Here is a 27,994-nt window from a genome sequence, read left to right as displayed (position 1 = left end):
GATAATTTTCGCTTCCTCAAGTTCTTTCGAGATGCAAATGGCTTTCACTTAATTCTCTCTTCCCAATTTCCAAACTCCAGTTTCCTGTGGCGGTAAACCGTCATGCCGTCGTTTGCGCGTTCCACGGCTTATGCCGCTCTGGCTAAGCAGGATGACGACGACGCATCTTCAACTGAAACTCTCATGCCAATGTCGATTAAACAGACTCGCCAATCCAGACTTGTTTGGTGCAGCATTATGCTCATCGCCATCAACTCTATCCTACTGGTCATACTCGTAGGAGCAGTACTTGTACTCTATTCAACCCAGCGCTCTGCACAGCAACAGTCGCTTCTGGATAACATAAACACAAACTCATTGTTGTCAAAGGCATCAGGATATTGTAAGTTGTGACTTTTTCTTTACACGCATGGACTTGTCCAGGCAAAAGTCAGCGCACCTGTTGCTAACTGATACCTAGCACCCGTCTTTGATCGGTATACCTTTTCCTTTGAGAAAGTCTTTCATAAGAACGAACTGCTCAGCGACGATGTCCTTCGCCAGCGGCCGAATAATGCAACCGAGGAGGCATGGCACGAGCTTTCAAAATTGTCTACAATAACTATTAGTGCAGATGATGTGCGGAAGCTCGGCCAAGACCCGGCCAAGATAACTCATATGCCAGGAGATCCCAACTCGTTCCCCGCGATGCTCTCTGTCACGCACCAACTGCATTGCATCAACCACCTGAGAATGGGGCTGGAAGGTCCTCATTACCTCCATGGCAAGGAGAGATCCCGCCATGACTGGGAGCACCTCTACCACTGCTTGCACTTCCTCACCCAAATAGCGACTTGCCACTCAGACGTTGACCTCATCCTCTGGCACTGGTACGAGAACATGATACAGCCGCAGCCAGAGTTCAGCGGCGATTTCCAGTGCCGTAACTTTGACGGCCTCAAATCATGGGTTGACAGCGTCGGATTCCCCACGGAGGATGTTTGGTACTTCAAGCGTGAGGGTGGCGAGCATGATTGGCCCGTCGATCCCGCGTACCTCGAATATTTGAGACAGCATCCGGAGGAAAACAAAAGCGACTCGGAGGAGGATTGAAAGGGACCGGCGTAACCATACGTAAAAACCATCAATAGAGTGCTTACTTGAAGCTAGGTGATGTGGAAACGGTACAATCGGGGTGCTTATTTAATCGCTATCTATCACACGATATGCGATGTACGACGCCATCGATGGCTTCAGTGCATAATCTCGCTCGTGTTAATGCGGGCACCCCGGTTTCCAAATATCGTAATCTTTAGTGGCCGCTCTAGTCACTAGCTGCAGTCTTGGAATCAACATCTATGAGACGAAATAGGCGGATGCAGGGTTTGTTTGCCAGGGACTTTTGGTGCTTCCCCGCTCATAGATAGAACGCATACACGTAAAGATTATAAAGCAACACATTCAAAAGGCTCAAAAACGGAAACGAACATATAGTTGAACAATGTCTTTTATTTGCTGTTTCCTGGGGGCACTATAGACGGGACAGTTCTTGAATCGAGAGATAACTAGGAGAGCATAGAGAACACCTTGAGATGAGCTGGAGTGCTCCATAGAGGTTGAAAAGATACTTTAATAATGTCCTTGGCAAGTTCAGGCATATATCGCACATGGGCGAATAATACTTTGCCATCGAGAATCAGTACGTGTTATACATATTGTCTAACCCTTACCAATACTGGTGGTATACCCTCCATCCCATCATTTTCCCTCTGCAGGCCTTTGCTTTGCTAACAATGTCAACCATCCCTGCCTCTACCCTTGTTCTTTTCTGCTCCGCTATGAGCATCCCCGGCCAAGGTTTAGTAATCCACAGCCCGCATAACCGACATCAACCACCTTTTTCACTACATACCAGTTTAGTATCAGGAATTTTTATCCACCAGCACAGCCGTGGTCCTGGTTTATGGGCATTCAGCAGCATTTGAAGAGTGAATAGACGGGCAATGGTCAGTGATTGCTTTTTCATCTCTGTGATGGATCCGAGCTCAGGATAGTGTCAATCATAAACGGCATAGAACTGAGTTGACCGTTCGTGGCTGGGTCAGAAAAAGCGGCCTCACCAGTCTATGATACAAAACAGCAGCAATGAGCGATTGTGATTTTCAGTCTTCCCTAAGCAGCTCTTGAATTAGAACACTGCCTAGATGTACTTCAATGGTCTCCATTCGCCACCTTGGCACTCTGAGAGTGATATCATCAGAGTAAGGAGTTGAGTAAACATCGGCGACCAAACTTGAGCAAAGCGGAGCTGCTCCTGCTCTAAGCCCTGTTTTCTAAGCCGGAAAAGAATGCGTGTATATCCCTCGTGTGCTTTTTACCCATTTGCTAATTAGCTCCGACGAGTTTTGAGCACGTCAGCGATAGAGTAAGACGCAACATCACCAATGAAGTAGGCCAGCAATGCTACATTTAGCCAAATATAGGCAACGGCTTAGGATTGAAGAAAAATACATGTATATACGAGCCAAAATATTTCCACTGTAAATGCATATCTGCCCAAGACGCTTCCATCTTCCAGGGGTACTCAAAGTATACCTATCGTCTCCATCTCTGCCCTGTAGAAACTTTGTGAGCTCTAGTACTTGGTATACACGTAGGTATCCTACCAATTCAAGTTACTTTTACATAAGTCCCAAGACTATCTCAAAGACCGTCTTCCTTGCCTCTATTCAGCTCCCTCTGTCAGCCTAGTCTCCCACCAATCCTTGTCATCCCCGCCGCCCACTGCATGAATTGGCGGCCCTGATTGTCCGGCTAAACGAGCCGTCTCCACGTCCAGATTGTCGCTGATCAGGCCTCGTTTTGGAAGTAAGCACAGGCCATTTGCGTTGCGGCCCGCTCCTTGTCGCCAATCTGTGAGAGAAACGCCAATGCGTGGCCTGCAAGCCATAGTGCACTGTCCTAGTTACATTGTCCATCAGCCGAACGGCAGCTTTACTTGTCGTATTTTACTATTCAAGTCCAGATTCAAATGCTAGAAGGGCAAGCTCAAAGTTCCGCAAATGTTTGCGTCATGATCAATTGTGCAGTAAATAGGGCGGGAGGATTCTGCGTATCCATCAGCTTCTATTAGGCCTTGGTCTTGAAGGGTTCAGACTTCGGAGACGAGTCGCCAGGTTTTGTTTATGCAAACTCACAGTCACCTACATAGTTGTGCACAACACAAAGGATTGTATTACTAGCATGCACCTCAGCTCTTGGGCATAAGATTGTCTCTTATTAGGTTGTTTTGCCAAATATTTAGGAATGCGTTATCAACAGCTAGGAATAGAGGACATATTCATGAACTGGCCGAATATAAATCTACACACTGATTTATTGTATGTAGCATGTTACTAGATAATGCGTTTCGCTGAGATATAGCTTTGCATTCATTTCTTGCGAGTCTTGGAACTGTACTTTTCCAATACTACAAACCAAAGTCTCTTAGCAGCCAAGATTATACAAAGAAGTAAACTCGCGAGCTCTATATTATACAGCCACTCATGGATATATATAAACTTACGAGTGTATAACTGAGTGTAACTACTGTTATCTTACTTCCTACTTGAGCATCGACGCTCCTTGGTGGTGGCTCACGACCTTTCTCAGAGCTCGTAAAGGACCCCTAGCATCGAGAATGCGTACTCATATGCAAACAAAATCTTAGATCTCAAGTTAGTAATCGTACAAGATTAGTGTTGGATGGAAAGCATGTCTACGGAGATCTTCCTCATAGAAGAATAGATGCTACATAGTAATTCTCCGCATAGTGTATCTGATGCTGGTACCACTTACAAGGTACCATCGCTTCATCGGTCGCAGAAGATAAACGATAACCTTCCCGATGTGTAACTCCTAGTAGTGTACAAAGCCCTATCGGTATGTTATCCGAGTAGCAGCAGTAGTATATACGATGGATATCCAGATAGCCGCTCTACGGCCCCGCCGTTACACTGCATTTCAGCCAACCTTCTTGTATGCAATCAAAGCAGACCATAAACTCAATCTTCTACTTTAAATTATTGGCTAGCGGGTTTGAGTATGAAGTTACCCGTACACTGTTGACCTCACAGTCTCTCATTGTAGCTCCCGCCGGCCAGCGACATGTTAGGGTCTCCACGTATCAGATACGAGATGGATAACAAAAATTATCCTCGTAGTCCCAGACTTAGAGTCATTATCTACATATTTTTTCGCAGAAACCTAACAAAATCGTCGACGCCTTGCGGCTCGTTGAACCAATGTCCTCCATCTTGATATTCATTCCAGTCAACCTCCATATCGAATCGATATAAAAAATCTCGCAGGCGAGTCCCGCTCTGGATATCAATAACTTCGTCGTCTCGGCAGTGCTCTAGAAGAATAGGCGTCGAGGTCATTTGTAGTGGCGATATCTCATCTCTACCAAGGTAAAGTCGCTGCATGGCGGCCAATTGGTGACTAGGATTGCCCGCGACTTCATATACTTCTGATACAGCTTGGGCAGCGGGCGGTAGCCAGCTAGAGAATCCGCATAGGCCAGCGAAGCCTCCTCTACCGTCAGCAAAGAAGGTAGCTAATACACTTAAAAGAAAACATTGTCAACACTGATTCTAGTAATGGTGTAGTGAATCAATCCTTACGTCGCAAACCCCTGGCTGATTCCACTTAAAAATATCCTCTCTCTGGGTACGAGTAGCTCTTCGTCCTGGATTAATTTGGCGATGCGATCGACACTTGCTCGCAAGCCTTCCACTTGCAGCTCAGCTCGCTCTTGCTGATCTTCCACACTCCACATGTCAAACCATTGAGACATTTCGATATGAAAGCGTTCAGAATGAAGAGGTTTTGCTTCTGGGAACACCCAGCGGATAGTAGGAAAAAGCGCTGGTAGCGTGCGATCTGTTTCAGACCCGGTTGCCTCGCACTCGAAAAACTCAGCCATGAACTCTTGTGCCTCACTATCGCGACCATGCAAGACGATTATTGTGTGAGTATGAGAATGGCCTATCGCAGGGCCGACAACTAATGGCGAGGAAGTCATTTTTGCGCAGACGATGTTATTTTCCAAGATGAAGATCTGGCTGTGTTAGTCCATATCTGTATATTTGTACTGAGTTTCTGGGTCCACTGCATTAATCACCCTGACTACGCATCCTTAGCTTTGAGGCTGAAAGTCAAGGCTAAACTCTCTTTGACACTCAAAGCGACTCATAATCTTGAAGTAGCTATTGTACTCAGATTCCAACACTTATGGCATGTAAGTAGATGTGATGGTGTATACTTTACTTCATTCATAAGCTCATTTAGGGAAAAGTTCAAGTACCTCAACTCTATTACCTATCCAACACATTGGTGATGACACAAGCTACTGCTACTACTACGAGTACTAGTACTACTGCTAAAAAAACCTACCTCTGCTACTATGACTATTACTGTCGCTTGTAAGTACATGCCTATCCATAACAATTGAATACATTTACATGTCGACTGACTGCCGTGCTAACCTACAGCTAGGGTGTTGGGAAATGAAACTGTGCTCAAGTATAGGCACATAGTTCTCTGTCTTTCATTATATATATCTCTAGATACACTGTTAACATAGTAACACGTAAAGTCAAAATGCTAGGTCCTTGACACGCAAGAGTTGATCGGCTATACTTTGTTACCTCAAAGCATGATCGAGCCGACGGAGCTCCCCTGTAGCAGCGTCAGACAACAGCTCAGAATTCTGCTTGAACAAGAGTGGAAGCCTCTTGCTTTTGGAAATATCGCTCAGCGCAAGTCCATCGCCCGTCTCGACCAAATTGGCAAGACTCCTGTGAAAGGTATATCCGCAGCGGTTACTGTTTCCCATCCGCTTCATACAGAAATCTTCCCGCTCATCGACTGTAGCGTCTCTGAGGCTTATTTTCAGTAGCTCACCAGTAACGCCTGCATAGACATTTGATGCCATGTCCGACGATTTGGCAAGCGAATACAGCGGCGTCGCGGCGGGATACACAATGGGGAGGTACAAATTGCAGTTTGGTCTGTAGAAGTCAGTCCGAGCCAGGGAGTGAAGGTTACATTGGCGTCCAGATAGATGGCAGCATTTCGCATAATTTGAGGACTTCGGGGCTGGGATCCCGGTGAGTGACTTTGGTGTTGGGCCGAGCCCGGTTTTGCTGCAATCGAGGGCGTCTGTGTAGGAATAAGGCCGCGTCCATCGGAAGTCAAACACTTTCAGAATAGGTAAGCGGGCGCTTCCAACGATAAATCTATCCATTCCATAGGACAGAAGCGGGCCGAGAGGGGCAGTCATCTCAAAGTGGTCTTGGAAGATGGCGTCAATGGGAGAATGACTCCGAAGATCCTGCAGCCGAACAGTCCCATCATCGTAAGAGCTCAAGACGGTGTTGCCAGAGCCGTCAATAACTGACGTAGAGTTGACTGGCAGCACGCTCCGAGCAGTTTGCGGAGCGTTGCCGTCAAAGATATGCGTTTCGGTGCAACGGCTCGAAGGTCGTAATTTGGCGGCATTGGCTAACACGGTGCCCGAAGGTGTTCTCTTCAGATAACGCAGAGGTTGTGCGCTGCTGGCCATGCACAAAGCAATATCTCCGTTGCTCATATACTTTGCCTCACGAATGAATCTAAACTCTTGAGAGTTGGGCATACTCTTGACGCTAAAGGCCTCAGTGGGCTCAACGACGATATCCGGAGTGCCATTAGCCATGTCCGCAGCCGGCCAGTTGTTGGGCTCTAAAGGGTAGAATAAGACATTTTCCTTTGTGGCAACGACCACAGCGTTTTGCGATTCGTTGGTATCAAAGTGCTGCATGTCAAATTGATCTACACCTCCACGCATTGGATGGAACCAAGCGAGAAGTCGTCCCACGTCGTTGCGTTCTGTAGAAATGAGCTGCAAGTAACCGCTTGCTCGGCCAACAAGGAGGCCAGGCTGGGGCGCAGAATCGGACAGAATCGAAATGGCCGCCACATCATCGTCGCCGCTCCTAAACCCGGCCTCGACTCCGGGGAGTGATGTCCAGGTTTCACCCTGAAGAACAGAGTTCTTTGACTTTCGCGATCGGATGATCACATCCTCACCGAGACCCCAGGCAACTGTCTCTTCTTCGTCCCGTCCATCGACTTTGGAACTCGCGTCGACGACAACGTGTGCTGGGAACGTCTGTATCCTAGACTGGCCACCACCACCACGGCCGCGTCCTCTCCCACGTCCACGCCCTCGCCCTCGCCCCCGACTGTGACCAGATCGCTCATTGCCTCCGCCGTTTTGGATAGGAGGCACTACTGAAGTTATAGAAAAAGCGCGGCGGTCCCAGGCACGCGATTGCGCAGTCAACTTCTTAGCCAGCTCAGCCCATTCTTTGTCGCCGAGTGCCTTTGAAAGCTTGAGACTCGCAAATCGGCTCCTGACAAAGCAAGGCCAGCCTTGCACCTGGGCCACAGCGTTGAGTTTCTTACATGTCAATGCGATGCGTGCGACAGTTTGTGCCGAGTCGAAGAGGGAGAAGATAATAGTCCATATTGCCGGAGCGAGGTCTTGCAGCCTGGGCGGATCGTGCAGACGCAGCGCGGCCAGGCTCAAAGCGGTGGCAGCGGTCATGGGTAATGAACAGATTCAAGTCTGAAACAGTTCGTAGTATAAAAGTCTACGCTGTTGCAAGGAGAGTTGCAGCATATAAGGAATGGTTCTCTTCGTTTTAAGGCACGGCCCGCAATGATACTACAATATCGTGCGCTTGGCCATGCTTGCATGTAAATGAACAGTATTAATCCATATGCAGCAGGTTGTTTGAGTCATATATATCGCTCACTTGCTATTTCATTCTCCTACACATAATAGATGCATGGAATTGCTGCTAGAGCTGCGCTATTATAGCGCTACTACGCTCTGTTGGTTGTTGATCGAATTGGCGCTTCTTGCCAAGGATCCAATCACGGGCCGAGGGAGTTGTAAAGACGGGGATGCTATGGCTTAATATAGAGATTTGTTTACATCCATATACGAATCTATGGGAGGAATGCCGATGCCTACGATGTAGCGTGCTGTCGTGATGTATTATTGGGGGCTGCACCTGAGACTTGATCCAGCCTGGCGGATTTTCCGATGGATCGCTCACATTAGACAGGTATAGTTATTTACGGCCAAACATTGGATATTCGAAGCCTGATTTTTTCCTTCAAAGGATTGCGTATGCGCCTCACGCTGAGTCTGCTTTAGGCGATCACCGAAACCTTGGTTGTCTATGCAACATCTAATTCGCCATTGCCCTTGGCCTTTTTATGTCACACGACGGAGTGGCTGCAGAAGTATGCAGGGACGGCACATCCAAAGATTCTAATATAGCTGAAATGCAAGACACGTATCACCAGCGCCTATATATACAGACGGCAGCAATACCACAGCCTATCTTCAAAATCTATCGGCAGTTTCTCAGCCACTGGATCAGTCAATTAAAAATTCCAAGCTTTTCTCTGTGAAAATGCTAAAGATTTCATCTCAATTTTCTCTCTTCTGTCTCATTGCTGTCGCAAGGGCATATTCAGTCTTTGAAACCACATGTTCTAAGCCTCCTATCGGCGTAAATTATGTATCTTCTCCCAATTTTCGGGGCACGCTGGACATTCTTTGGAGCTCGCTGTTCACAATATTCGCTTGTACTTGGACCCTTCAGCATCCAAATGTTCCAGAGCAACGTCATGGCTACAGACATGATTGCAATGACATTACACAAGAATCTGGATGGAAAGGGAACATCAGATGGAAATTTAAACACTTCCTCAGGGCTACTAATGCGTTTATACTGACAATTCTTGCACCTGAAATAATAATTGGCGTGGCTTATAACGTACGTCTCCAAGCTCGCGAAGACCACCCGATATTACTGCGGCTTGCAGACCAAGATCACATCAGATGGTCTCTAACCCATACCTACTATTCAAACATGGGAGGGTTTGTTTTAGTGAAGGAAGAAAGCAGAGAAAATGTGAACGGGTACAATCTGCATCACCTCTCCGGAAGGGCGCTCATCAAACTCCGAGAAGCGAACCAAATCGCCAGATTACCCGATATCACGGAAGAAGAACTCAACGATAAAGCTAAAGACGACCCCTTCATTAGGACAATTTCAGTTGCCCAAATCATATGGTCTACAATAAAAATCCTTGTTCGTGCTGTAAAGAAACTCTCCATCTGCCCGCTTGAGCTCGCCGTTTTGGCCTTTGCAGCCTGTGCAATCATTATATACGGCTTATACTGGGATAAACCAAAGTCTATTGGCGTATCAACTACGATTTCTCTGCAAAATCAAGACTACCATACATGGGTAGCAAATGAACTTGAAGAAGACGACGATTCTATTATAAATCTGGTACTTCCTATGGGCAAAACTCCATTTGGTGCACCACTGCACGCCGCTGACGGCCGGGCCTCGAGCGACAGCAAGAAATTTGCAATCCCAACTGCAGCAGCAATGCTGGCAGCAATGATTTTGTTTGGCGCAATACACATTGGAGCATGGAATTTCACTTTTCCTTCTACATTCGAGCTATATCTTTGGAGATGTGCAAGTACCTATTCAGTTATGCATGCAACTATTGCGCTTCTTGCCGCCGTCTTCATATGTAATGCTAAGGATGGTGGCAAGCATTTCCCTAATGTTTTGCCTAGCTGGTGTGGATTACTGCTGTTTCTTATAGTCTTGCTCCTATACACTGCGTCTCGGCTGATAATTCTTGTTGAGATATTTCGAACGCTTTGCTTTCTCCCTCCCGATGCCTTTATTTCTACTTGAGTGTATAATCTTCCTCATACTGGCTAGCTGGTTGGTGGTTAAGTCTCTAATAACTCAAATACGCATTCGGGACGTGGCGGAATGAGAGGCAAAGGCTATGGTGGAATTAATGTCGTCAATTTATGCTGTCAAACTGTGAAGCTGCCAATCGATCAGGGAAAATAGACTAGAAATACAGCTCGACTCTGGATTATGGGTTGTGGTTCGTTTCAGGTATTGGTCCGAGTATGAAAATTGCTGTTGCTGCTTATGTCGTTCACCACTCTTACTGGCTACACAACTAGATCTCCTGAAATTTCTCGGTTCCGAAGCATTCCCCTGCACAAGCAATGTTTTGCGACGCCAGCTACGCCAGTAATTGTTAAAATCGACAGAAATGTATACTCCGGTACAGTAACAACAACGATTGTAAGGTAAAAGAAGGCTCATCAACGCGGTCTAGGAAACTAGGTGTATTTTCTGAAACGAAAAGAGGAGCGGCAGCGTATTTGATGTTCAAGCAAGCGTATTCGGTATCCGCTATAACTAAATGCAGCATGTTTCAACACTCGCGCATTCAAATCCCACTATTATTATATCAAATACGCAACAAATACGCCCGCTCATGACACTAGAGAAACCTTGGCAAAAAAATGATTCTATCTTCCTCGTTTCCTTCATTCAGACATGAGACTTTCAGTCTCTTACTTAAACCTTGATACTGTATAGTACTGACCAGGGGTGCTGCATTCATCTTATTCTCCCAACGCTATGAATATCTTTTCTTAGCCTCAATGTTCAGCTTATCAGTTCAGGGGCCACGCCATGGCAAAAAATCGAAAAAGAAGAAGTTGATCGAGCTCTCAGATTTTGTACAAAACGTATTCTATCTTTCGCAGCAGCCAGAGTTTAGTCGTAACATCAGTTGCCCTATGAAGAAGTCTTTACAAAATCTATACAATATAGGGTATGTAATCGGCGCTGTCAAGACTGAAGATCGCTGAATCCATAATGTCGGCACTCGGCATCGGATTTAAGACCTTGCTACTAGTCGATTTAGCCCCAGCTCTGACATTCGCAGGGGTAGGCCGCGTGCAAACGGCAAAAACACCGGACAACCAGTTTAGTACAAAGATCCACTTTGTCGAGAATCCTCAGTGAATATAGTTGCCATTGTCGTACAGTAGTATTTTCAAAGGGAAAAGGTTCTCCGTGTATTGAAATATCACTGTTGTTGTCAGCATCGGTAAGTTTATACATCAAAGGCTTGAAAAATTCTGATCCGATGTAGATTCTCATCCAACATCAACATTCTTTTGATTCCGGGAGATGAATAGCTTTCTGATGCCTCCTAATACATCACGCGATCTCTAGATACTCTCTTTGTCTAGCGAGTATAGGCTCCATAAATTCATTGCTTCAGTTCTCCTTAATCTTCAAGTTAAGGAAATCATTACATCATAAATTTTCTGCTTTACATCGGTGCTCTCACCGCCACTCTCCCTCATGTTTCGGGCTCGACTCAAACTGTGGTTCCTGCTTGCCCGCCTCAACCAGCAACTCCACTGGAACAAGAAAAGATTTTCAATGCCTTTGTGAACGAGTTCAATGTTCAAAAGAATATACCAGAAGCATTCAATAACTACGTTTGGGCCGACTACATTCAGCGCAACCCGTCTGTTGGACAAGGTCGAGATGCTGCTATTGCTGCGCTTTCTGGGAGACCACGCGTCAACACCACCATTGTACACCAGGCATTTATTAACAACACTGGCTTTGTACACCATTGTGAATTCTCCACGCTACTAATTAAGATCATGGATGCTTATCGAATGAATGGAAGCTGCATCGTGGAACACTGGGACGTTATTGCCAACCTCACTCTTGGCGAGATTGACCCTACTCCTTTGTAAAGCTGGCTTATTCAGTGTAAACAGTGCCAACAACAGAGCGGCGGTTGCAATCGAGGAGGATTGGGATGTATATTGCTCTTCAGTGTTGGCAGTTGGCTTCTCATTGTTGGGCTCTGTTCGGCATTCATATCTTGGGGTCACAGGTTCCATATATATAGAGAGCGTTGACCATCTTCATATTACCCACAATCCAAGTTCCCAGTTTGTCAATCTAGACTACATCCTTCCGTAAACCTATAGCGGCTATGTAAATCCTGCTTCAACGTTACCCCTGCTTCATGCCTGCTCAATCGGTCAGAATTCGACAGTCCGATAGGGCCGCTTAAGTGCTGCCGCTGATCCTACTGGGACTAGTGAATCTTTATGGCAGCTCATGCTTTTACGTACCATCGAATGCAAGCTTTATTAAGGGGCATGTAAGGGGGCCATGCCATCTGGACTACCGTTCGGTGCTCGGGGTAGCTTGGACGCGTCACTATGCAGACCTAGGCAGCATTTAGATCAGATCTCACCCAGCGACAAGAACACTGTCAAAGGCGAAGCGCACCCCGGTCATTTTCATCCTGGAAGCTGTTTGCGAGAACTACTGTACCAGGATCAGTAGCGATTCCAAGACCAAAATCTCCACCGAGGAACATATTAGCCAATCAAAAATGCACCGAAAATCTTTAGAGTCCAAAGTCGTCTCCTGGTCAAATTAGGGTGTATCTTAGTTCGTCTCGGTCTCCTCCCCCTCCCCACTTCAAGAGGATAAGCACTCGATCAGACGATGAACAGAGCTTTGAATACTAATCACGCCCCTTGCAAGTAAATGCTTAATCCAACAGTTCTGTATAACGTCTATTGGGCAAAAACTATAGAATAGAAAGCCTATATGTAATCATGTTTTACAGAAAAGATTGAATTCCATCAAACTGAGAGCCGCACGCGGGGGAGCACGATGCTGACTCGTCTACCGAAAGGATTCTACTAGCTTAGGCAACCGCATTGCAGGGTTACATGAAATTTCAAGCGCAAAGCCTGGTTCCAAAAACATCCTCTTCTTGCTTCTAGCCAAGATTGTTCTCTTTATGTACAAAGCTGTCTTAGTCTGCGCTATTTTACGTTGAGCCGAAGATTCCCTTCACGTACCATTACCCTGGCAGGTTGAGTGGTTAAATTCAACTACCTATATGTGGCGGCGGGCAACTTCCGCAGGGGTGTTGCTCCTGCTCAGAATCCCCCTTGAAACTACAGGAAGAGGCTTAGCAATCAAAATCCTTCTATACAGGTACTTAAACGCAACATGTCAAAGCACTTGGAACATTCAAAAGACCTGCCAAGTGCTAGACAAGGTGATGACATGTGCCTAAATTCAGCGAAAAGTAGTAGTAGTGGTAGTATCAGGTCTGAATATCGGGTGTGTCGGCTAAACTGCCTCATGACTGGAACCAAGTTCAACGACACTTATAAACTGAGATTTACAAAGATATATGACAACCGCTCAAGCTAGCCAAGACAGCTACTATCTAGCGGCTCTACCGTTTGATCACATGTTTAAATGAACACTTCCTTCTGATTCGTTCCTATACGCACCTCGGCAGTCATAAATCCTAGCGTTTCCAGCACTCCTTACCGGCGCCTTGAGATGCACCGCGCATCCCTTTCTTTGCTCGCCTCGATTTGTCACGTTGCAACGTCCAGTGTGCCATCTTTATGCACGAAATCGTGCTTTAGCAAAGTGTGGGGTGCAGCAACTTGTGTGTTATTAGCCCGAATCTTCGGAAGCGCTAGATGTTGTGAGGGTGTGAAGAACCGAGAGCCAACTCTACATGCGGCCTAGAAGCGAAATCCTATGCCCAAAGCATCAAAGCTAGCTCAGGGGTTTATAAAGAAATACGCCCATATCAGATGATGCTAGCACTAGTAAGAACTTCAGAATCCTGTGCTCGTGGCCATGTTTACCAGGATTGGCAATGCCAAGATCGAAGGAAGAGACGTCGATCGATGCTCACGAGCTACCTTACTATTATAGCCATGATGAGAGAGAAATCTGACATTTGAAGATTCCTTCGAGCTGTTTTCACTTTCCAAATCCCTGATATCCGTTTAGGTTCTCTGTATACACTTTAAAGACTTGAATCCCGAGAGGGCCCGGAGTTGCGGCCGCAGCCTGTCTAGGAAGTGACAAGTGGATATAGCAGCAGCTAGATAGCATCAGAAGACTATCACAAACCAGATTTAGTTTGGGTCTACGAAACGCTTAACAGCCGTCTCCTGCATGAACTTCGCTTTAGATGGTATCCTAGATAATTAGACGCCAATATTGCCAAGGACTATCATGTTTGAATTTGGCAGCTCGAAGATGCGGCTCCTTATTCTGAAGTCATTCACTTCATGGAGTGTCCGAAGGAAGCCCGGTACTATTCTCTAATTGTAAAGTGATAACTTTCATGCTCCAAACTTGGAAGTGGGCTACGAAACAGCTTCCCTCTCTCCTTCGATCAGATGTTCGGTCCGAACGTTAAGCACTTGACTTTCTGAGACTAGATGATGGATATTCAAAGTTGCAACTCGACAACAGAAAGTAATATATAAAGCAAACAGTCTACACATGGAGATATTCATCAGACACTCCAGATCCAAGTCTTGAATCCAAGGCGGCAGAAGTTGTCGGACTCCCTACATTCCTTTCTTTTCGATTTGCTTTCGTTGCCGAGTGCAAGAATCTTTCCGCCATGAGATATCTCACTGTCCTTACTGCCCTTCTGGGTGCAGTTTCAGCCGCTCCTTCGCTCATCTCCAGAGCCAAGTCGCCATTCAGCGTCGCCAAGCCCGGCGACGCCCAGGATATCATCATCACCGCGAACAACACTCTCAACGGAACTTTCCACAGTTCGACCACGACAATTGTGAACAAGAACGCCATTCACTCCCGCGCTCTTGGTGGTAGTCTGCCCATTAAGCTCGTCAACAGCTTCAGTGGTGGCCAGGTCAACGCCTACATCTCCGGTCTCGACTCTGACGGCCGAGTTGTCTTCGTTGCCGCCGATGGCAGCTTGGTTTACCCTAGCTCCGGAGGCTCCGCCGTCCCTGTTGCCATCACCAGCAACATCGCCATTCCTCTGCCTGCGCAGGGCAACTCCATTACCGTCACTGTGCCCATCGTCATCACTTCTGCCCGAATCTACTTCTCCGAGGGCAGCCTCCAGTTCTTCATGGTCAAGATTCCCAACGGTGACGGTTTGGTTCAGCCTTCGCCGACCAACCTCTCTGATCCCAGTGCGGGCGTCAACTGGGGATTCGTCGAGCTTTCCTACACTACGGGCTTGGCTGTTTACGCAAACATCAGCTATGTTGACTTTGTCGGCATGATCCTGAGCATGACCCTGTCCGTCAAGGATGGTAGCGGCACCCAGGTTACCAAGGGTCTCAGCTCTACCGCCGTCAGCCAGATCTGCAATGGCCTCGTCCAGCAGGGCAACTCGGATGGCTTCCCATGGAGCTCCATGTGCGTTGCCAACTCTGCGGGAACCCCCATCCGCGCCCTCTCGCCCAACGACTACAACGTCATCAACTCGGCCGGATTCCAGAACTACTGGAGCGCCTATGTCGACCAGGTCTGGAACCAGTACACCAACAACCCCCTGACCATCAACACCCAGAGCGTTGGCAACGTCAACTGCCAGGTTTCCGGCGGCACTCTCAACTGCAGCGGCGACAACCGCGGCTATGCCAAGCCTACTGCTGGTGATATCTGGGGCTGCAACAGCGGACCATTTGCCATCCAGGGCGGTGACAACGCCATCCACACCGCTGTTGTCCCCCGTCTCTGTGCTGCCTTTGTCCGATCTACCCTCCTGATTGCTGGCGGCAACGTCCAGCCTGGTGTCGCCTCTTCTCAGTACTACACTGTGAACCCCACCAACCACTACAGCCGCCTCGTACACTCCCTCGAAGTTGATGGAAGAGGATATGCCTTCCCCTATGACGACGTCAACCCTGATGGTGAGAATGCCTCTGGCACTCTGGCTTCGGGCAGCCCTGACACTCTTACCGTCTTTGTTGGTGCCCCACCATCTTAAGTGCATGTATCTATGAACGATCTTCTGTATATATGAGAGATTTTTTTCTTTAAAAAAAAAAGAGAGACTTGGCGTTCTCTAAAGTTAGATAGTACAGATAAATAAAAAGTGTATATATCAACATTGTTGTGCCTAAACATAGTGACAGTGGATTCTGTTTCTACTATAACAATATGCTCCATAAACTCGCTCAAAATTGCACATTAATTGGCTGTCTAAACAACCTTGTCTTCTTCCTCTTTGGGAGTCAGGTGTAGCCGACGCCGCCACTTCATCCCACTCTTACGTAGGGCACGCTGTGTCCGGTCCAGAGGATAGTTGACTGGGGATTCGCCACCAGTGAAGATGAAGAAATCGTAAAGGAACGCCCCGGTGAATGAGCCCATGAGCGTGCCTGCGAAAGGACCATAAAACCAGTAAGGATTAGTGAATAGTTCAGAACCATAACCAAGAGCCAAGAGTGCCAATCGTGGTCCAAAGTCACGACTCGGGTTAAGAGCAGCGCCCGTCTGGTTGGCAAAGCTTATCGTGAGACACACAATAACTAGACCAATAATAAGAGAGTTCATACCCGCACCAGGAGGGGCATTTTGGTCGTCACCGAGTGCTAACACGACGACAGTTAGACACATTGTGCCGACAAACTCGGTGAAAAGAGCTGTGGGGACATTGATGTATGGGTTGCGCTGGTTTGTGACGAAGCAGTTCATGATTTCCTGATCTGTACCCGTGCCACTCGAGACATAATGCTGGATAGACACATAGTAGACGCCATACGCGGCAAAACACGCACAAAATGCTCCAATAAACTGAGCGAGAAAGTACTCGGGCATCTTGCGCTTAGGAAATCCGCGGAAGAACCACAACATGACGGTGATTGTAGGGTTCAGATGAGCTCCAGAAACGCCACCAGAGATGTAGATGCCCATCATGCTGGCAAATCCCCAAGCCCAGGCCGTAGTATTGGGATTACCAGCATTGGCCACAGTAACGGCAATGTCGGCGCAAAATCCGACAGTCAGCTGGATGAAAACAGCAAGGGACTCGGCCAAAGCCTCGCGATGATGGGTGCGGACAACAGACCAGACAGTGTGGTTGTTGTGGATTTCATCTTCCACCAAATTCTGGACTAATGGGTGAAGATCCTCCGGATATGCCTCTTGATCGATGCGAAGTGTTTCGAGAGACCTGTTGCCCTCGATGAGTTCGTCTGGTCCTAAATCAATTTCTCCCTCGGCCTCGTCTAGCCGCTGAGACTCACGGCTACGTCTTTTTTTCGATGCGGTGCTTAGGTGGTCAGACACACTCTCCTCCACAGTATCCAGAGGGCTCTGGACCGGTGGGCGCGTAATCGTGGCTCGTCTTTGGCTTGATCTTGTTTGCACAAGCTGGGCGACATCTCCAGACGCCGACTCAGCATCTGATGCTAGGATGGTTTTTATAAAGTTATTTTCCCTCTGCACTCGGGCATCGGTAACTTGTGCTGCCATCTTGCGTACGTCTGCCGACTTGTCAATGCGACCCTTTTCCAGCTCATTCGGGTCAACATCCAGTCCCAGCTTTTGGGAGTTTTCGGCCGGTAGCTCTGCATTGATACAGCTCTCCAGCAATTCATTCTTCGTTGGGACCATTCCTGGCCGAACAACGCGCGGCAGCGGCTTTGCCAAACTCCATATTGGCTTGGTGTTATTCGGTTGTTCATATGATGGGTTGAGATCTCCGTAACCTGGATGAACGAAAGGCTCATGCGCGCTGCGCAACTGCTGAGATTCGCTGGGACCGGCAAGATTGAATTGAGTCCCCTGGCCAGCTGTTGTCAAGGGAGCCACGCTACGAAACGTCGATCTCCTGGAAGTTCTGCTCCTTCGGCGAAGGCTTCCGCGCTCCGTGTCTTCTTGACTCCCTCTAACATTTTGTCTAGAGGAAGATATTGTTTCGTCTATACCTGCATGTGGTCTAGTTGGAGAAGTAGTATCGCCAGCGCCATCATTCGATGAGCCACGGTGTGGACTAGGCGATTGGTCCATGGCTCTGGCTGATGTGTGTTGTCGTCGGCAATGATAGAGTCGTCAGATTTGGTTTCATTCGCCAATCCTGCCAGATTACTCGTGACTGGCTATTTTGAGGCAATATCGATTGTTATTTACGTTTTCGTTAGCAGTGAATGTCAACTCCGCGATAAAGAACGCAAGAGGTCAGATGTTTGGTAAAGACCGCGGAGGTAAAGAAAGTAAATAAAGCGAGCGATAGGTCGATCAATTCCTCAATGAACAGATGAACGATGAGATCATACGGGGTCATCATATCTAAATATATTGTGATTCTGCAGGATAACCGTTGTTTGCGGGTAAACCGGAGCGGATTGCGACGTCTTTAATCCACATGTTAATCCACAATCCGCCTTTCGGCACGATAGCTTCGGGCATGTGGAAGTGAAAGAAGACACCGATCGACGCTTTGATCCACTTCAACGGAAGATAAGACCTTGGGGTCAAATAAAAACTGAAGATGCCAGCACGTATTTCGTATATCCTGGTAGGCGCGGGAACAGTATACCGTCAACTCACAAGCGATCTTCCCAAAGAGAACCGCCGATTGCTTCATGGCACATGCTGTCTGTGCTTGGTGAGAAATTTTTAATACATCGATCGCCACATAAGTGGAGAGATTAAGAATTCAAGTCGTGACAAGCCAGGAAGAATATTAAAAGTGGCCCACTAAAAATGTTTGGTGTTTTTTTTGACGCGAAGTTCCGCACTGAAGAACACTAAACTTCAGTGGGACGACGGTTGAGTCAAGCAAACCATATACAGTAAAATAAGTTGTAACCCTTTTATATAAGCTAGAACGAGACTAGAATAAATACTTAATAGATGGAGAAAACTGGGAGATGCCTACGTTAGACACATTCAATTCAGAGGGAAGTGAATTGTAAGTACATGTACATGCAAAGCTTCCAGTAAATTGCAGTCGCTGCTGCAAATTTCCCAATACGTCAAAATGTTGAACCTTTGTCCGTATATGCCTTACTGCAAATTTTCGCCTTTCGCTCAGTAACAACTACGATACACAGGCATCAAATTCTGGATCCTATTAGACATTGTCTCTGATCTTTGGTGTGGTTTGTCATTGGCAAAGTGCCCATGACAAAAGACAAACTCTCATAATAACTGTAACGAAGGTGGAAAATTTCACGTTCTGGCTTTGAAAGGACATCCATCATAGAAGAGCCGTATTTGACCACTCAGTTCTCATATTAATAAGATTATCGGCTAGTGCGCCTGTCCGGTAGGTGAATGGCCATTTGCAATTCGAAACTTGCATCTTGAGAGTATCAACACGAACATTGGGGGGTCCATTTCTACCCACTACAACGGTCTAATTTTTAGTAAAAACTTCCAAAGCTTTACTCAACTCTATATAAGTAGATCTCATGTTAGTCATTAGATTTGCTCAATTGCTGTAAATAGCACGCACTATAAGATCCATCCTTACTCTACATTAGCTTCACAACTACAGCGCAGGCCATCCAGAAGCGAAGTAAAACTGACAGAGCAAGGTTCACATTTGAACTATGCTTGACCGCTTATTGTTCCGGCCTATGCAATCACAGATACGGAAACCTATTCATATGAGTCCTTCTGCTTTCATTCAATGCAGAGCAGAGTATCCAAGCTTCTCGTTGAGATAGTGACGAACAACAAGAGAATCACCTGCCATTGAAAGTACATACAAAGGCAGTCTTAGAGAATAGCTGTATATTGAATTTAATCTGAACTATTTCTGCTTTATGTCATATTAGCTGTACTATTTGTATACGGTGTTTAGCTTTGCTAACATTGTGAATAGCGTATATGTCAAGCCACTCAATCAACTCGCTCAACTAATGCCGCCATCATCGTCCACTTTGCTGGTTTCAATTGTACAGGCCTCAGCATTAATCAGCAATTATGCTACCAATAAAACTCCAAAGTCTGACATAACGCAACGCCATGTCCAACTCCAACCAAGAATATCTATGCTGTTAACGATTGGAACAGTGTAAATCATCTCTCTTGCGGGCATCATTGCAGAATTCATGCTGCGCTTTTTATTTGGCGTAAATCAGATATATGTTTATCTGCCAGCTAATTTAGGTTTTATCTTTTATCTTTACCAGCGTGTGGGTAGTGCGTATATATTAATAGCCATGCCATGTAGTTTTAGGCATGAGCTTTGTGAATATTGTCCCGAAAGAATGTGTAAGTCTGATCATTTTGAGCCCTACTATAACTTGAAGTTGCCTATTGAACATAGGGCAAGTGGGAACAAAGATCTTCCAATTACTATTAAGAGGATGCACACACATATGGCCAATTTTCACGATCTAAAGTGCAGTACATGCTACAGCCCTTACACCAAACCCAAATACAGCGTACCTATATCAGGATTGTGGAATAGCGATAATTCACACTAGTCATAGATTGTCGTGTAACGTTTCCGAAAAGTTATTGCCTGTTAATGTATAGAAGCCAATTGAATACAATGGACACAGGTGCAGACGGTCCATGGATAACAGCTTCACTACATGCAAACTTCTTTAGTGTGACTGAGCACAAACCATTTCCTTGTTCGGGCAGCAGTTGTATAACCAAAGGCCGCTGTCTCTGTATCTGCATCGTACAGTATTTCTGAGTGTCGAAAGTAGGTAATATATGTATGCAGTACGCCAATCTGCCCTTCACACTCGTTTCTTTGCGGGGGCCAAGGGGGAGATCTCGGCCCGTCTTGCGTTCACTGCTAAGGTTTATTGAACCCGAAACTAAGCGGTATCACGGATCGCGTGTGTTTACAGATATACATAATCGTAGCCAAGATGGCTTTTCTTACCTAGATCTAGCTCCATAGCTGTGTGCAGACGGATGACGTTACTAGCATTCGGATCTAACCTCCTCATGATCGACAAGCGGGATGAGACAACGAAATGAACCGGCCGAAGTAAACTGGGCCACAGCTGGGATCGACCAAGAATGACGCCTACAAAGTAACAGGGTCTCATCGTCACTATTCCATCTATCGATTGAGTGATGCGATATCGTTTGATATGCTGGGGACGAGCATGCAGCCGAGGTATCTCTAAGAATGAGCGATTAGAGGGATAGAGGCTTTAGTGCGCATCCTGTACGTTTTCTTGTTTTGCGCGCAAATTTGTCGGCCCTGGAGGGATGATACGCAAAAGTCACTTCATCAATTTGAAGAGCACACCCCACTAGTAATATTTTATGCCACACTTGGCTCTTGATGCAGATATTAGGGGCTGCATGCATGTGCCACGCCTTGATGATGCTGCCCAGTTATTTAGAGTCTAGAACGTCCAAGGTGCATCTTCAGCTGGGCCAGGCCTCGCTACAGCGCTAACAAGGCCCTGGCCGGCAGCCGACGTTTGTCCGACAGGCCACTTTGCATCTGTGCAACCGATGACGCAGAACTGCCATCAACTGGTGTGGCACCCACATTCACAGAGCTTGGCGACGGACGACTCGATTTGCAGCCGGACGCCCAGGATTGAGAGATCGGGATCGTTGCGGATGGATGTACGTATGTACGTGCTGAGGAACAGAGGCCGGAATTGATGCGAGAACTGACAACTGACGACCCAACAGCACGGACGGAATGTGGAACACCCGAGAAGAAGGGACCGCTGCTGGTCACAATTAAACTCCATTGTGGACGAGATTCACTGCTGCTTAGTGGCACCGCCGTATACGAAAACCTGATGCTTTGCAACAGCATTTTCGTGTGAGACAATCGCAGGACAGTCGCAAACTATGGCTGCAACCTTGGGCTAGGCGAATTCATTCGCTCGGCCGTACTCGTCGGTCCACCGCTGATGCTGCATGCAACCGTGAGATGCACGTCTCCGTATCGCTGCGGCATGGATGCCATGTGAAAATGTCAAAAGAGAGAAGAAATGCCACATTTCCGACGGGCTGGGTACTCGTGGGGCTCACGGCTCTGTCTTGACGCCGTGCAACAAGCCCTTTCGTTCCCCTTGCCTGTGGGGGAATCTGGCCTGACACGATGGCAAACTCGCAACGAGCCGACACTAAGAGACCGCTCTGAAAAGCTTATTCCAGACAATAAGACGAGCGACTATTCATGTGTGTTTTTCGCTTGGGGCGAGCCAAGCCCGCGCGTGGCGCCAAACCCTCGGCGTCCTCGAAGCCAGGCTTTTCACCAGAGCGAATTAGGAGCTGCCGCAACGCTGATTTCAAAACCAAGTTTTTTTCCCTATGCCAAGGGTATGACGAGATTGAAGTGCCCTTGTCGCACTCTGCCGTCAAATGGCCCACAAAAGCACAGCTGAGCAGGGATGAAGCCGCAGCGCCAATGCAGGCTAACACCAGCCGAGCAGGGGACGAGCCACGAGTTATCGAACGGTGGCCCCTCCCGGAGGGGGAAATGAGATTATATTGAAACCAAGGAGGACAAAGATAGAGAGAGAGACAAGAAAAACCTGAAATTGCCGCTAGGGTTGAAGGAGCGGGATTGGGGAGACAATCAGGAGGGAGGCGCAGGCTGCATGCGAATAATTGCATATCCAACAGCTCAGCAACAGCTGGCTATCTCGACTTGTTTGTCTCTTCTCAGCTTTGTTTCTCGCGTCCAACTTTCCCGACGTTGCACGTCTGTCATTCGGTCGTCTGGTATGACCATCCGTTCGTTACCCGCCAAGCCACAATCCAAGCTCCAATAGTAGCAAGTCTAGGATCTAATTCCTCTCTGAGCATAGAAACAAACAAGTACGTATAGCAAATTTTTTTTTTTTTCCTTATTCTCCTCTTGCTTGGCCCACACAAAGGCTAGATCGGCAAGTTGGCGCCGCAGCCGGGTCCTTGCCTGGCTGAGACAGTGTCTTATTAGTGGCGTAGCCAACTCATCAGGAGGGGATGAGAAGAAAAAGACATGGCACTAACTGTTGGCTAGCTCGGGCAGTGGTCAAGAGGGAGAAAAAGGGCATAGTAAAGGGGAGCACAACTCAGCTCGTGCCTTTCCTTGACGAATTACGCGTTTAACCTCTTGTCCGGCACCCACTGCCGCTGAGCTGAGGACTCCGGAACTCGCCTTCCCTGTTCGTTGCGTCGCCATCGACAGATCGATTGTTGATCAATCTGCTAAAGTCGATACAAGAGTACTTTTGTACCTCTGGTTGGCGTTGTTTATCCCGCCTTTTGCTCTCCACTTGGCAATCTTGTTGAATCTCAAAATCCTTGCCCTGCCCGCTCTCCCTTGTTAGCTTGCACCTTGCACTTGGCATTCAATTCGATTTCACATTTTCTTTCCTTCTTCTTTATTGATCACGACGACGATTCATACATCTTCGACACCGGCCCTTTCAGCACTGAGCACCAGCTGACGCGCGCGGCAAGGGCTGCGACCACGACGCCAAAATGGGCAACTTTATCAGCTGGCTCGACAAGAACTTGGCTCCCGATTCCAACCAAGGGTCGGCCCAAGGCACTCAGCCCGAGTCGGCATGGGGTAAGCTGAAGCTTCATCGGGATATGCAAAATAATAGACTTAATTTGTGGCTGACTGAACTCGCGTGGTATGTTAGGCATGGTTGATACTCTGATTCCCGTACTAGTTGTATCAGCCATCTACATCATCATTTTCCTGTTTCTTAGGAAATCACAACGGCGCTACTATGCGCCGCGTACATACCTGGGGTCTTTACGAGAAGAGTGAGTAACCTCTCTGGCGAAGTAGTGAGGTTGAGGATTGATTTGATATTGACGCCCATGTAGTCAGCGGACACCAAGTATACCCAGCAATCTACTGACCTGGGTTTCCGCCTTCTGGAAGATCCCCGATGCCTATGTTCTCACTCACCAGAGCCTCGACGCCTATCTCTTCCTCCGATACCTGCGCATTTGCTTCGTCATCTGTCTTGTCAGCCTTCTCATCACTTGGCCTATTCTCTTCCCTGTCAACGCCACTGGAGGCAAAGGACTGTCCCAGCTCGAGATTCTATCGTACAGCAATGTCGACATCAACACCAAGAAGAACTATCTCTATGCCCATACCTTTGTTGGCTGGGCCGTCTATGGCTTCCTCATGTACATGATCACGCGCGAATGCATCTTCTACATCAACTTGCGACAGGCTCACCACATCAACCCGCACTATGCCAAGCGAATTTCTGCCCGTACCGTTCTCTTCACATCAGTCCCGGATGAATACAACAACGAAGCCCGCATTCGCAGCATGTTTGCTGCGGTCAAGAACGTCTGGGTCTGTGGCAAGACGGATGAACTCGACGAGCTTGTGGAGAAGCGAGACGATGCAGCTATGAAGCTTGAAAAGGGCGAAATCAGTCTTCTGAAAGAAGTTAACAAGGCTCGCGTCAAAGCTCTGAAGAATGGCGGAGAACCTCAGTCCGAAGGTCCGGTAACTGCCAACACCGAAGATGGCGATGTTGAGACTGGTGACATTGCTTCCCGCTGGATTGCCGACAAGAAACGGCCGCACCACCGTCTGGGTCTCCTTGGTCTCGTTGGCAAAAAGGTCGACACTATCGAATGGTGCCGCTCTGAGCTGCAGCGACTGGTCCCCGAGATTGAAAAGGCCCAAGCCGATTGGCGAGCTGGTAACTTCGAAAAGGTCCGCGGTGTTTTTGTCGAATTCGAGACTCAGGGCGATGCTCAGTTCGCCTTCCAGTCTGTCACTCATCACCTGGCTCTGCATATGGACCCCAAGGCCATTGGAGTTCAACCCGAAGAAATTGTCTGGAAGAGTTTGACTCTTCCCTGGTGGCAGATTATCGTTCGCCGATATGTGGTGTACGCTTTCATCGCCGCTCTCATCATCTTCTGGGCTATTCCTGTTGGTATTGTTGGTTTGATCGCCCAGGTCAACACGTTGAAGTCCATTCCAGGCTTGACTTGGATTGCACAAATTCCCAAGGTAAGCCATTTCGGAACACAAGGAGATACATTCGTTTGCTCCCAATATGACATGCGCTAATTACAAGACAGCCCATTCTCGGTGTCGTGTCTGGCTTGCTCCCAGCAGTTGCTCTCTCTATCCTCATGTCTTTGGTTCCCGTCATCATGCGACTCTGTGCCAGACTCGCCGGCGAAGTCTCCCAGTCCCGCGTTGAGCTGTTTACTCAGAATTCGTACTTTTTCTTCCAGCTCATCCAGGTGTTCTTGGTCCAAACCTTTACCAACGCAGCCTCAACAGCCCTTGTTCAGATTGCTCAACAGCCGGGACAAGTCTTCACCATTCTCTCCTCATCTCTGCCAACGGCATCTAATTTCTACATTTCTTACTTTATCGTCCAAGGTCTCACGATTGCCACTAGCGTTGTTACCCAGGTTGTTGGTTTCTTCGTCTTTACGCTTCTGTACAAGTTCTTGGCCAAGACGCCTCGAGCCATGTACAAGAAGTGGACCAGCCTCAGTGCCATTTCTTGGGGCAGCGTTATGCCTGTTTACACCAACATTGCTGTCATTAGTATGCTTCTTCCATATAACCCCTTTTAACTTTTCAACATGTATTAACGCCCCATCTTCTAGGCATTACGTACTCAATTATTGCTCCCTTGATCTTGTTCTGGTCAACCATTGGCATGGGACTGTTCTATCTGGCCTACCGATACAATATCCTGTTTGTCACGGAAACCCAGATCGATACGCACGGCTTGATCTATCCACGTGCTCTTAAGCAGCTGTTTGCTGGTATTTACTTGGCCGAGGTCTGCATGGTTGGTCTGTTTGCTGTCTCCAAGGCCGCTGGTCCTGCTGTTCTTATGGCCATTTTCCTCGCCTTCACCATTCTATACCACATTACGCTGTCGAGAACACTCGATCCTCTTCTCTACGGCCTGCCACGCAGCCTTCAGGCCGAGGAGGAAGCCATCCTCGCGCGTATCGCTGGCAATGAGGGTGCCACCAGCGCCGAGGAAGGCCTGACCACCAACGAGTTGTCTCACGAGGACACCGTTAGCAAGGCACCTGGCACCAAGGTGGCGACGAATGCTCCCGCCAACAGGGGCAACTTTATTCTCAGATTCTTCAAGCCTTGGATCTATGCCGACTACGCAACTCTGCGCGAATGGTTTACATCCGAAAAGCACTTTGCGGAACCGATCGAATACCCCGAAGACATTGTAGCTGAGGCATACCTGCCACCCTCTGTATCGAGCAGGGCCCCAATCCTTTGGATCCCTTCGGACCCTGCCGGCTTGTCAAAGGTTGAGATTGCTGCTTCTAGCAAGGTAATTCAGATTACAGACGAGGGCGCGGTGCTGGATGAGAAGAACCACATTACGTGGGACTCTGAGGGAGCCCGACCTCCCATTTGGGAGGAAAAGATTTACTATTAAGGCGACTTGTTACGTGATACCCTCTCCCTTTTTATTTTGCCTGCAGCATAGCTGGCCTTTTTTTTTTTTTTAATATACCGTTATATATACATGGTGGTCTTAATGGAGGAGGGAGAAGAAAGAGAGGGAGAAGAAATAGACAGAGAGTAACATCATCTTGTTTACGGGATAACGTGTTATTGGTCTTATGGACAATGGTTTGATTTGAATACTTGTATGTGATAGTATATCACTTTTCCGAGGAACACGGCATGGGGTGGAGCCTAGAATTAGATGAACGGCATTTTGTTGTATCACCATTGGCCAAGACACGTCTTGCATTTTTCTTTCGCAGTCTTTGTATAATGTCAAATATGAATAGGAGTAGTAATGGGGAACAAGATGAATTGTCTCGGATGAGGGAGTCTTTTCCTTGATTTGATGCGCTAACAGTTTTGTCGGATGCTGCTGGCTTGTTTGTTCGTTTCTATTGAGTGTCTCTGCTTGCCGCCCCCAAACCTGACTAGTGGACGGTGGTTGACGGTGGCGCGGGTCTCTGTCATTTCCCAGGCCAAGAAGTAAGTGGAGCCCATGTGTAGCCTCGTTCAGAATCGTAAATGGAGAGATGGATGGAGCCAGCGCATGAAAGAAGAGACAAAAAGCAGCGTGACACGCATTCGCAGAGGATGATGTGCAAGGCTCAGCCAATGGCACTTTGCCGTGAGCCTTTCCAGCCATTCTTATTTGCAGCGTCTAATCACAGTCCAGAGCCTGTTTTGTAGTAGCTGTAATACACGCAGCTCACCCCAGCCCCTCGCAGCATCACATGTCCTGGCCTGTAATAGGTGGCTGGGCCAAGATTCGCCCAAAGCAGCAGTTGGCTTACTGTACCTAGTCGTAGTGGCGGTTAGTATGGAGAGCCGAGAGAGAGCTCGGGTCCCCTTCCCGCTAGGCCAAGCTTTGGTTGCTCCCGGCAACGACGGCCGAGCAGGCGACGACAACAAACGGGGGTGGGGAGGAAAGGAAATTGAGCCATCATTAGTAGAGAGATATACGAAGTACGGTAGGCAGTGAGTGATTCACTGTGATGGAGCCATCAGATATGGATGTAGAGCTGTCTTGTCTGCGTGTATGAGACTTGAGTCGAGTGAATAGGATAAGAGTACAGTTAAAGCAAGGCATTGATGTGAAGCATATTTTAACACACACATGTGTGAAGCTTATACAACGCTATCAACAAGCTGCCCGTCAGTCGCACCTGCCGTACAACAGCCTGCCAGCCAGCGGCTAATCAGCCCCGGTGCATGTCCAACCACGGCAACCACGGCCGCCTGCAGCCCGCCTGAGCCTTGCACTTGCACTTGCAACCATGTCGATGTTAGCTCTTTCCCTCCGCCTTTATCGCGCCTGCCCCTTGTTTGGACGATTCCGAATCTGTCAATCACCACCCGCTGCTGCGCCTTCCTTTCTGCTGCTTGCCGCTAATCGCCGGGGTGCATCCCACCGCGTTGGCGCCTGGCCTTTTTTACTCTCTTCTGTGTTTTTGTGCCCGCCAAAACAGCCTGGTCCAGGTCCCTGCGTCGTTTACTTTGGCTTGTTGTGTTGGCTTTTGCCTTTTTTTTCTTCGCAGCCGCTTTGGCGCAGAGCTTCTTTTCGAGCGCTGAAGCAATAAAGGCTGATTCATTTTTGGACGTCTTCTTTTTTCTATTTGACCTTGTTTCCCCTTGATCTCTAGCTGCATCCCTAAGCTTCTTTTTGCGGGAGAGGGGCGATTGGCCGCCACCTTTGGCTTTGTCGCCATCACTGCTGCGCGTACCATACGGACTCGGTAGGATCTTTGCGGGGAGAAGGAGCTTTGCGGGAGCCATCAGATATTGGGCTCAGACA

General features: G+C 47.8%; 6 protein-coding genes across 6 annotated transcripts; 3 read left to right on the top strand and 3 right to left on the bottom strand.

Annotated features, from left to right (window-relative positions):
* Positions 1–24: 24 nt before the first annotated feature.
* Positions 25–1,092, top strand: TrAtP1_013051 (uncharacterized protein; the record flags this gene model as incomplete). Its single annotated transcript, XM_014088704.2, has 2 exons — positions 25–382; positions 461–1,092. Exons 1-2 carry the CDS (start codon positions 103–105, stop codon positions 1,090–1,092), a joined length of 912 nt encoding a protein of 303 aa, XP_013944179.2. The 5' UTR covers positions 25–102.
* Positions 1,093–3,987: 2,895 nt separating this feature from the next.
* On the bottom strand, positions 3,988–5,093 carry TrAtP1_013050 (uncharacterized protein). The gene is made up of 2 exons (XM_014088231.2): positions 4,644–5,093; positions 3,988–4,584 (listed from the first exon to the last, which is right to left on the bottom strand). The coding sequence occupies exons 1-2, from the start codon at positions 5,042–5,044 to the stop codon at positions 4,203–4,205; spliced, it is 783 nt and encodes a 260-aa protein (XP_013943706.2). The 5' UTR covers positions 5,045–5,093; the 3' UTR covers positions 3,988–4,202.
* A 403-nt stretch (positions 5,094–5,496) lies between these two features.
* Positions 5,497–7,803, bottom strand: TrAtP1_013049 (uncharacterized protein). The gene has a single exon (XM_014088346.2). The coding sequence runs from the start codon at positions 7,610–7,612 to the stop codon at positions 5,666–5,668; it is 1,947 nt and encodes a 648-aa protein (XP_013943821.2). The 5' UTR covers positions 7,613–7,803; the 3' UTR covers positions 5,497–5,665.
* Positions 7,804–14,412: 6,609 nt separating this feature from the next.
* TrAtP1_013048 (uncharacterized protein) lies at positions 14,413–15,798 on the top strand (the record flags this gene model as incomplete). Its single annotated transcript, XM_014088334.2, has 1 exon — positions 14,413–15,798. One exon carries the CDS (start codon positions 14,413–14,415, stop codon positions 15,757–15,759), a length of 1,347 nt encoding a protein of 448 aa, XP_013943809.1. The 3' UTR covers positions 15,760–15,798.
* On the bottom strand, positions 15,783–18,454 carry TrAtP1_013047 (uncharacterized protein). The gene has a single exon (XM_066115770.1). It carries the CDS (start codon positions 17,784–17,786, stop codon positions 15,975–15,977), a length of 1,812 nt encoding a protein of 603 aa, XP_065971870.1. The 5' UTR covers positions 17,787–18,454; the 3' UTR covers positions 15,783–15,974.
* A 1,623-nt stretch (positions 18,455–20,077) lies between these two features.
* On the top strand, positions 20,078–26,912 carry TrAtP1_013046 (uncharacterized protein). The gene is made up of 6 exons (XM_014088701.2): positions 20,078–21,340; positions 21,402–23,280; positions 23,357–23,483; positions 23,547–24,705; positions 24,777–25,257; positions 25,320–26,912. The coding sequence occupies exons 2-6, from the start codon at positions 23,190–23,192 to the stop codon at positions 26,126–26,128; spliced, it is 2,667 nt and encodes an 888-aa protein (XP_013944176.1). The 5' UTR covers positions 20,078–21,340; positions 21,402–23,189; the 3' UTR covers positions 26,129–26,912.
* The last annotated feature ends 1,082 nt before the right edge of the window (positions 26,913–27,994 follow it).

This window comes from Trichoderma atroviride, chromosome 7 (assembly GCF_020647795.1).
Source record: "Trichoderma atroviride chromosome 7, complete sequence".
Lineage (NCBI taxonomy): Eukaryota > Fungi > Ascomycota > Sordariomycetes > Hypocreales > Hypocreaceae > Trichoderma > Trichoderma atroviride.
Note: the sequence above shows the minus strand (reverse complement) of the source record. Positions and strands in the feature narration are given on the sequence as shown.

What these genes read in the sequence shown, in the direction of transcription:
- TrAtP1_013046 (XM_014088701.2), top strand. Translation starts at nt 23,190, where the DNA reads ATGGGCAACTTTATCAGCTGGCTCGACAAGAACTTGGCTCCCGATTCC. An exon ending in TCAGCCCGAGTCGGCATGGG is followed by an intron (nt 23,281 to 23,356) that starts GTAAGCTGAAGC and finishes GTGGTATGTTAG; the next exon opens with GCATGGTTGATACTCTGATT. An exon ending in CACCAACATTGCTGTCATTA is followed by an intron (nt 25,258 to 25,319) that starts GTATGCTTCTTC and finishes CCCATCTTCTAG; the next exon opens with GCATTACGTACTCAATTATT.
- TrAtP1_013047 (XM_066115770.1), bottom strand. Translation starts at nt 17,786, where the DNA reads ATGGACCAATCGCCTAGTCCACACCGTGGCTCATCGAATGATGGCGCT.
- TrAtP1_013049 (XM_014088346.2), bottom strand. Translation starts at nt 7,612, where the DNA reads ATGACCGCTGCCACCGCTTTGAGCCTGGCCGCGCTGCGTCTGCACGAT.
- TrAtP1_013050 (XM_014088231.2), bottom strand. Translation starts at nt 5,044, where the DNA reads ATGACTTCCTCGCCATTAGTTGTCGGCCCTGCGATAGGCCATTCTCAT. An exon ending in ATCAGCCAGGGGTTTGCGAC is followed by an intron (nt 4,585 to 4,643) that starts GTAAGGATTGAT and finishes TTTTCTTTTAAG; the next exon opens with TGTATTAGCTACCTTCTTTG.